Source organism: Entelurus aequoreus, linkage group LG16 (genome assembly GCF_033978785.1).
Source record: "Entelurus aequoreus isolate RoL-2023_Sb linkage group LG16, RoL_Eaeq_v1.1, whole genome shotgun sequence".
Lineage (NCBI taxonomy): Eukaryota > Metazoa > Chordata > Actinopteri > Syngnathiformes > Syngnathidae > Entelurus > Entelurus aequoreus.
In genome coordinates, this window is record NC_084746.1 from 41,252,466 (window position 1) to 41,261,694 (window position 9,229).

Sequence of the window (9,229 nt, forward strand, 5' to 3'; positions counted from 1 at the left end):
GAGCCATGATTCATGTCAATCCACCTGGTGCAACAGCTCTCCAAGGTGTGAATACTCGATTTTAACTGTAGACTGTAATGAACATATTTAATCTGATGCAGGTGTTTCGCTTTGGAAATGATCATTTCAAGTGTATTTCCATAATTTTCCTCAGATTTTAGTGATTCCAGTGTTTCACTCTGCTTGATCTAAAAATGAAACTGTTATTGACTACTATAATTTATATTCTTGATTTATTTTAGCCAGAAAGTTGCCATTTGAAATGACTGTACAGTTATGTGTCATGTCTGTTATCTGCTTTTTTTCTACAAATTTAAACAGATGGTGATTGCATCATTTTTGCCAGAGGTTATATGATGTCCTTTTGTATTGCGATCTACCAGTTACTTCACTGATACTGTTTTTTTTTTATATGCATGCAGAGTTTGCTTGAGGACTTACTTCCTATAGACGATGCCGGGTTTTGCTGTGACGAATGGTCTGAGGAGAGTCTGGATGCGGCTCTCCCAGCACCAAAAGGTGGGGTAGTAGGTCTCCGACACTATGGGACATTGCTCGCGCAAAAACTGGCAGAACTTCTTGCCTCCCGAAATGAGCTGCGGCTTCTGCAAAAAAGAAACGAAATATAAAACAATGATGAGACATTGAAAATCAGCATTGATTAAGAAAAAAACACTGATTGTGTTTATTATTCAAACAAATCATAGCAATCCCGGTGATGACATCACAGATGAAATCTGATTGGATATTTAGTCAAATGTCAGATGAATGATCATTTTCCTACCATTAAACTGCTCCCCCCTTTTTTTTACCAGTGAGATTTTTTTCAAATATTTTTGTCTTTACGGATCTCCTGATAAAAAATGCACTATAAATACAACTTCTAATTATTATTTTGATTGATAACTTATTTTGCAATTAAATAATCAAGAAAAAATACATTAAATAAGCTGAATAAATACATTAATATACAATAATACATAATAAACAAAGTTGAACATGAATAAATAACACATATACAGTATAAGTAAAGAACAGGCGTCAGTTTGTGAAGTTAAATGACAGTTTCTCTTCATGTCTTCATATTCCATATGGTGTTCCGCAGGAAACAGTTTTGGGTCCAAAGTTTTTTATTTTATATATTAATGATCTGCGTAATGTCTCAAAATGCTCAAAGCTGGTCTTATTTGCAGATGATACGAATATATTTTTTTCTGATAGTAACTTGAATAGACTTATTGATACAATCACTTTAGAAATGATGAAAATGCAAACATGGTTCAAAAGGAACAAGTTGTCTCTAAATTTAAGTAAAACAAATGTAATTCTATTTGGAAATAAGAAGATAAATACACAAATAAAAATGATGATTGAAGGGATTAACATTGAGCAAAGTAAATTCCTCGGCGTAATAATTGATGAAAAATTGAATTGGAAAGCACATATTAAATATATTCATTTGAAATGATCAAGAAGCATTGGAGTGCTGGCAAAAGCACGACAAGAGCTAGATGGAAAATCCCTCCAGCCACTCTACTATTCACTCATTCATCCTTACTTAAGTTACTGTGCAGAAATTTGGGGAAATAATTATAAAACCAACATACATCCCTTAACAATCTTACAAAAACGGGCACTTAGAATTATCCATAATGTGGGGTTTTAGGAGCACACAAATAGCTTATTTTTAAGGTCAAAACTGTTCAAATGTCCTGATATAGTAGAATATTTGACAGGGCTTATCATGTTTAAAGCAAGAAGTTATCAATTGCCTGCAGATTTACAAAGTTTATTCATAGATAGGGATGTGGGGTATAACCCCAGAGGAACGACACAATATAAACACGCTTTAGCACTTAGCACAAGGAAAAGTTTTTGTGTCTCAGTCTGTGCACTGCAAAAACTGAAATCTAAGTAAGACTAAATATCTCAAATAAGGCTGATATTTGCTTATTTTCTATCTGATAAGATCATTCTTCTCACTAAGCAGATTTTATGTTAGAGTGTTTTACTTGTTTTAAGGGTTTTGGTCCGAAATGATCTCAGTAAGATATTACAGCTTGTTGCTGAGATTTTATGACCTATATTGAGTAAAACATGCTTGAAACTAGAATATCAACTGATGCAAAGCTGTTTCATTAACACTCACAAGTATAAAACTGTTTTTTTAAAGTAATAATTTCTTACTCCAAGCATGAAAAAAAAAATCATGATGCCGAGCGCATATCATTATGTCAAGATAATGGCACTAGCATTTACTTATTTAAGAATATTTTTCAATATATTGAGCGAAAAGGTCTATTTTTTTTTTTTCTACCGAGAAAAGTGCACTTGTTATTAGTGAGAAAATACTTATTTTAAAGTATTTCGGGGTTCATTGAGGTTAGCTAATTTTACTTGTTTTGGAAAGTCTTGACAAGCCAAATTTTCTTGTTCTATTGGCAGATAATTTTGCTTAGTTCAAGTAAAATACCTCTAATTTTTGTATGGTTTTTTTTCCTTGTTTTTGAACACTGACTTTTTGCAGTGTGGGGTGAAAATATGGAACGTCCTGAGTGATGAGCTCAAACACTGTTCAAACATTGAGCGTTTTAAGAAATTGTACAAATGTAATATTTTGGTTGGGCATAGTGAGGTCTAGGCTTATTTTGAATATGAGTATGAGTGACTTGTATGACTCACTTATGATGATGTATTGAGAATTGTATGCAAATTGTTCTGGGCAAATTGAGTTATGTGGATCCAGATGAATGTGATAAAATGTGGTTCAGAGGAAACTGGATATTAGTTAAAGCAGTGTTTCCCACACATTCATTTATTTGTGGCGGCCCGCCACGAAAGAATTAAGGCCGCCACAAATAGATTTTTTTTTTTGTCCTGTCCAGCTTCTCAGGCAAATCATATAGTTGATGTAGATGCCCATATCGGCTGTTCAGATTTACTTTACAAAAGAGAAGTGTAGGATCAAGATTTTTGGAGCTCTTTGTTCAGTGGATCAGATGTTTGATGAAGCTTTGTGTCTATCTACCACCACTACTGTTTTCTGTTTATTTGTTACTGACTGTGGCAGGACACCTCTGCCTCTGTTTCACTTTATGTTGCTGGTAAATAATATGGTTGTAGTAGTAGGCTAAAGTTAAATTATTTAGTATGCACTATTGGCGGTCCCCAGATCCAGGCTAAAGACCAGAGGGGACAGAGCCTTTTCCGTTGCCGCCCCTAAGCTCTGGAACAGCCTTCCCCTCCACATTAGGTCAGCCCAGAGCCTGGGGGTCTTCAAAACCCTCCTTAAGACCTACCTCTTCTCGCTGGCCTTTGACCCGAGCTGAGTCCGCCCACTAGGCCACCATTTCTAGTCCCCCCCCCCCCCTCCCACCCCTTCGCTTTAGTTGCATTTTTCAATTTGTCGCATTTTTATTATTATTATTTTTTATTCTGCAAATTGTTAAACTTTTTATTCGACCCCTTTTACCGTATTGCATTTGCACTATCTTGTTTAGCACATTCATTGTTTATGTTCTTTGTTTGTTTTTTGTTTTTGCTTAGTTTTTTTTTTGTTTGCTCCATGCTTTTTTAACCTGTAAATCACTTTGGTTCAATCTAAAAAGTTGTTGAAAACGTGCTATATAAATAAAGTTGACTTGACTTGACTTGACTTGACTTGACTTGACTTGACATGCACTAATTAAAGGGGCAGAGCTTTAAGAGACATTTTAGCTTTTATATTTTTATAAGATATATTTTTTGTAAGAACCACAATTAAAAAATATATTTCAGTGAATAACTTATTGTTCAAATCTGTATATAAATATGTACATAAAGTGTTGTAATTATATTGTAAAATGGATGGATGGATGGACGTTTAAAACAAAACTGTTATTATTAATTAGTAAGTATACATTTTTTGAGCCTTTTTAGAGAAAATCATATCATTGTAGTAAATTATGCAAATTACTCGATGATGTCACGGTGACCACGCCCATAGCCACGCCCCCACCGCCACAGGTATCTTGGCAGTTTATGGGAAACACTGTAAAGTAACTATGTAAAAAAGGGGGGGATTCAAAAAGTTAATACTTCTTCCCATTACCCTTTTGAGACGTTTAATTTAATTTAATTTGAACTTCTTAATTCAACTTTCTTTTCCTTTTTTGTGAAATAATAATATTGCCATTGAGCACAAGACTGTTCACTGGAGATATGTATGTATATTATGTACGACGTGTATGATGTGGAGCCGACTATGACATACTCAATAAACAACAACTGACAGGAACATTATATACAGTAATGGGGACGGCGTGGCGAAGTTGGTAGAGTGGCCGGGCCAGCAATTGGAGGGTTGCTGGTTATTGGGGTTCGATCCCCACCTTCTACCATCCTAGTCACGTCCGTTGTGTCCTTGGGCAAGACACTTCACCCTTGCTCCTGATGGCTGCTGGTTAGCGCCTTGCATGGCAGCTCCCGCCATCAGTGTGTGAATGTACGGGTGAATGTGGAAATACTGTCAAAGCGCTTTGAGTACCTTGAAGGTAGAAAAGCGCTCTACAAGTATAACCCATTTATCATTTAATGTAGAAATAGTGTATATGCAGGATATAATTGAATCAATAAAATTACTTCTTGTCAATAAAATTGTTTTGGCATTTTCGTCTAAATACTGTAATGCACAATTGTTTTATGATGTAACACATGGGTGTCAAACTCTGGCCTGCGAGCCAAATTTGGCCCGCCGTGTAATTTCACTTGGCCCTTGAGGCGATATCAAATTAACACTAAAGCTGGCCCGCCGATACTCCCGGGAGTCTTCCAATCGCCAGCCTGCCAGCCTGCCAGCCTGCCAGCGCTGGCCCAGTCACATAACATGTGCGGCTTCTGCACGCACACACATTAGAATGCAACGCATACTTCATCAACAGCGATACAGGTTACACTGAGGGTAGCCGAATAAAAAACTTTAACACTGTTAGAAATATGCGCCACACTGTGAATCCACACCAAACCAGAACCCTTTGCAGCACTAACTCTTCCGGGACGCTACAAGGTGTGTGTGTGGGGGGGAGGTTTGGTGGTAGCGGGGGTGTATTTTGTAGCGTCCTGGAAGTTAGTGCTGCAAAGGATTCTGGGTATTTGTTCTGTTGTGTTTATGTTGTGTTACGGTGCGGATGTTCTCCTGAAATGTGTTTGTCATTCTTGTTTGGTGTGGATCCACAGTGTGGCGTATATTTCTAACAGTGTTAAAGTTTTTTATACTGGCACCCTCAGTGTAACCTGTATCGCTGTTGATGAAGTATGCGTTGCATTCGCTCGTGTGTGCGTACAGAAGCCGCACATACTGGGTCTGAACGATGTTAGAATGGATGAAAAGCGGACGTGACGATAGCTCGTAGAGTACGTTAAAGGTTAATTTGTTCAATCTTGGCCCGCGGCTTTGTTCAGTTTTAAATTTTGGCCCACTCTCTATTTGAGTTTGACACCCCTGATGTAACAGCACAAGTCGGCCGCTAGGGGAACAGTTAGGTAGTTCTCGCCACAGCCATGGTTCTCCCTTGTCTTCCACCAGTGACATCCGGTGAACTGCGTTTTTGGATTGATGGGATTCATGAATGGATAGATAATTATTTGGTATTTATTAAATATATATCAAGAGTGGTTTGTGTGTGTGTCTTGCGATGCAATCTGTGTCAAAATGTGCACATTTGAGCCCGGCGTCGAGGTGGATGCTGCTGCACGACAGACTCACGCACACACACGCACACACGCACACACACACACACCGGTTCAAAAAAGGGTTGAACAATGTATTTTTACAAAAATAATCATATGTTACCTTGGCTACGGATATGAGATAGTAGCAGGTGTAGGCTGCGCTGAAACCCAGCACCAGAGACAGTCCAACTCCCGAGCCGAGGAGTCCAACTTTGACTTGGTTCTCCAGGTAATGAGACAGGTCCCTTGTCAAAATGTTGAAATTGAGGTCCAGCGAGATCATTGCAAGGTGTCTTGTGTGCTCACTGCCGGCCAGAGACTCCTGCACGCCGCCTGCACTGAAGGAGACAAGTCAAGGAGACCTGGGAAGGGTGGAGGGAAAGCAGACTGGAGCGTGTAATGTGCAGGTCTCACCAAGGGGTGGTGCTGTTTCACCGTCTGACGTCGCCCCCTGCAGTCTAGCAGGCTGTCTTTCTGTTACTTTGTGCTTTTCATTTCTATTTTTTTATAAACCTTTATTTATAAATGTCAACATTTACAAACAGTTGAGAAATAATAATCAAAGTAAGTACAAAAACAGTTGTAAATTCAAAATAATTAAAATAGAATGCAATATATATATATATATATATATATATATATATATATATATATATATATATATATATATATATATATATATTAGGGATGTCCGATAATGGCTTTTTGCCGATACCGATACTGATATATATATGCAGTTGTGGAATTAACACATTATTATGCCTAATTTGGACAACCAGGTATGGTGAAGATAAGGTCCTTTTTTTTTTAAAATTAATAAAATAAAATGAGATAAATAAATTAAAAACATTTTCTTGAATAAAAAAGAAAGTAAAACAATATAAAATCAGTTACATAGAAACTAGTAATTAATGAAAATTAGTAAAATTAACTGTTAAAGGTTAGTACTATTAGTGGACCAGCAGCACGCACAATCATGTGTGCTTACGGACTGTATCCCTTGCAGACTGTATTGATATATATTGATATATATAATGTAGGAACCACAATATTAATAACAGAAGGAAACAACCCTTTTGTGTGAATGAGTGTAAATGGGGGAGGGAGGTTTTTTGGGTTGGTGCACTAATTGTAAGTGTATCTTGTGTTTTTTATGTTGATTTAATAAATAAAATTTAAAAAAAAAACGATAACGATAATAAAAAAAACGATACCGATAATTTCCGATATTACATTTTAAAGCATTTATCGGCCGATAATATCGGCCGGCCGATATTATCGGACATCTCTAATATATATAAACACTACCGTTCAAAAGTTTGGGGTCACCCGAACAATTTTGTGGAATAGCCTTAATTTCAGATGAAAGTTCTCTTTTTCTGGCCATTTTGAGCGTTTAATTGACCCCACAAATGTGATGCTCCAGAAACTCAATCTGCTCAAAGGAAGGTCAGTTTTGTAGCTTCTGTAATGAGCTCAACCGTTTTCAGATGTGTGAACATGATTGCACAAGGGTTTTCTAATCATCATTTAGCCTTCTGAGCCAATGAGCAAACACATTGTACCATTAGAACACTGGAGTGATAGTTGCTGGAAATGGGCCTCTATACACCTATGTAGATATTGCACCAAAAACCAGACATTTGCAGCTAGAATAGTCATTTACCACATTAGCAATGTATAGAGTGTATTTCTTTAAAGTTAAGACTAGTTTAAAGTTATCTTCATTGAAAAGTACAGTGCTTTTCTTTCAAAAATAAGGACATTTCAATGTGACCCCTGTCATAACTCGGTCTTTGGCGTGGTTTGCTCTCCCGTGGTGCAAAAGAATTGGAACGGACGTGGCGTGCAGGTAAAGACATAGTTTAATTATTACTATAAACTCAAACAAAAGGTACAAACAAAAGGCGCTCACAGAGGAGGTAAAAAACTTGACTAGGAAAACAAAGGGCGCGCACAATGGCGGAGAACTATGAACATTAAACAAACAAAAACTTACGTGACAAGAGATGAAACAAGAACTAACGTGACAAGGAACTGTGGACATGGCATGAATGGGTGATGTCGCCAGGACGAACAACAGAAACAGAAAAGCCTATATAGTGACATGATAAGTGAAAACAGGTGCGTGACTAACTGTGAACAGGTGCGTGACATGACTGTGAAAACGTGAGACAGGTGTGTGTGAGTCCAAACGTGGAACAGGTGAAACTAATGGTTGCTATGGTGACAAACAAAACCAGGAAGTGAAACAAGGAACTAAGGAAGTGTCCAAAAAACAAAACAGCACATGGCCAAACAAAAACATGAACACAGACATGACAGAACCCCCCCCTTACGGACAGATCCCAGATGTCCAAAAACAAAAAACAGGATCAAGAGTCATGGGAGGGGGGGAGGGGGACATGGCGGTGGGTCGCCAGACCAGGTGTCCCCGAATCCACCGGGGCAGAGTCAGGTGGCGGCGGCGGGTAGACCGCCGCTGAACCTGACGAGGTGGGCGACCTGGGAATGGCCACATTCGTGGCAGACGAGGAGGTCGGCGCACCTGGCGTGGCGGACGCCCATGGAATGGCCACATCCTTGGCCGACGAGGAGGTGGGCGCGTTGTCGTGGCAGGCGGCGAAGCTTGGCGTGGTGCGTCAGGCGGCGAAGCTTGGCGTGGTGCGTCAGGCGGCGAAGCTTGGCGTGGTGCGTCAGGCGGCGAAGCTTGGCGTGGTGCGTCAGGCGGCGAAGCTTGGCGTGGTGCGTCAGGCGGCGAAGCTTGGCGTGGTGCGTCAGGCGGCGAAGCTTGGCGTGGTGCGTCAGGCGGCGAAGCTTGGCGTGGTGCGTCAGGCGGCGAAGCTTGGCGTGGTGCGTCAGGCGGCGAAGCTTGGCGTGGTGCGTCAGGCGGCGAAGCTTGGCTTGGTGCGTCAGGCGGCGAAGCTTGGCGTGGGGGGTCTTTGTCTTGGCCTTGGCGGTCTTGGTCTTGGCAGCGTGGGTCATGGTCTTGGCATTGGTCTTGGTCTTGGCAGCGTGGGTCATGGTCTTGGCAGCGTGGGTCTTGGTCTTGGACTTGGCGTGGTTGGTCTTGGACTTGGACACTTGGCGGGTCTTGGTCTTGGTCACTTGGCGGTTCTTGGTCACTTGGCGGTTCTTGGTCTTGGTCACTTGGCGGGTCTTGGTCTTGGCTTTGGTCTTGGCGTGGGGCAGCCACGGGCGGCACTTGGCGGCGTGGGACAGCCACGGGCGGCACTTGGCGGCGTGGGACAGCCACGGGCGGCACTTGGCGGCGTGGGGCAGCCACGGGCGGCACTTGGCGGCGTGGGGCAGCCACGGGCGGCGCTTGGCGGCGTGGGGCAGCCACGGGCGGCGCTTGGCGGCGTGGGGCAGCCACGGGCGGCGCTTGGCGGCGTGGGGCAGCCACGGGCGGCGCTTGGCGGCGTGGGGCAGCCACGGGCGGCGCTTGGCGGCGTGGGGCAGCCACGGGCGGCGCTTGGCGGCGTGGGGCAGCCACGGGCGGCGCTTGGCGTCGTGGGGC

The 9,229-nt window shown here is 41.5% G+C and overlaps 1 protein-coding gene across 1 annotated transcript in view; it reads right to left on the reverse strand.

Annotated features, from left to right (window-relative positions):
* The window catches only part of abhd3 (abhydrolase domain containing 3, phospholipase), a 34,909-nt gene extending 28,887 nt beyond the window's left edge, over positions 1-6,022 (reverse strand). The window contains exons 1-2 of the mRNA XM_062023569.1: positions 5,831-6,022; positions 442-605 (exon numbers count right to left, since the gene is read on the reverse strand). Coding sequence (XP_061879553.1) covers positions 442-605; positions 5,831-5,992 — 326 coding nt within the window. The 5' untranslated portion in view covers positions 5,993-6,022. The remainder of the gene's footprint in view (positions 1-441; positions 606-5,830) is intronic.
* Positions 6,023-9,229: the final 3,207 nt, after the last annotated feature.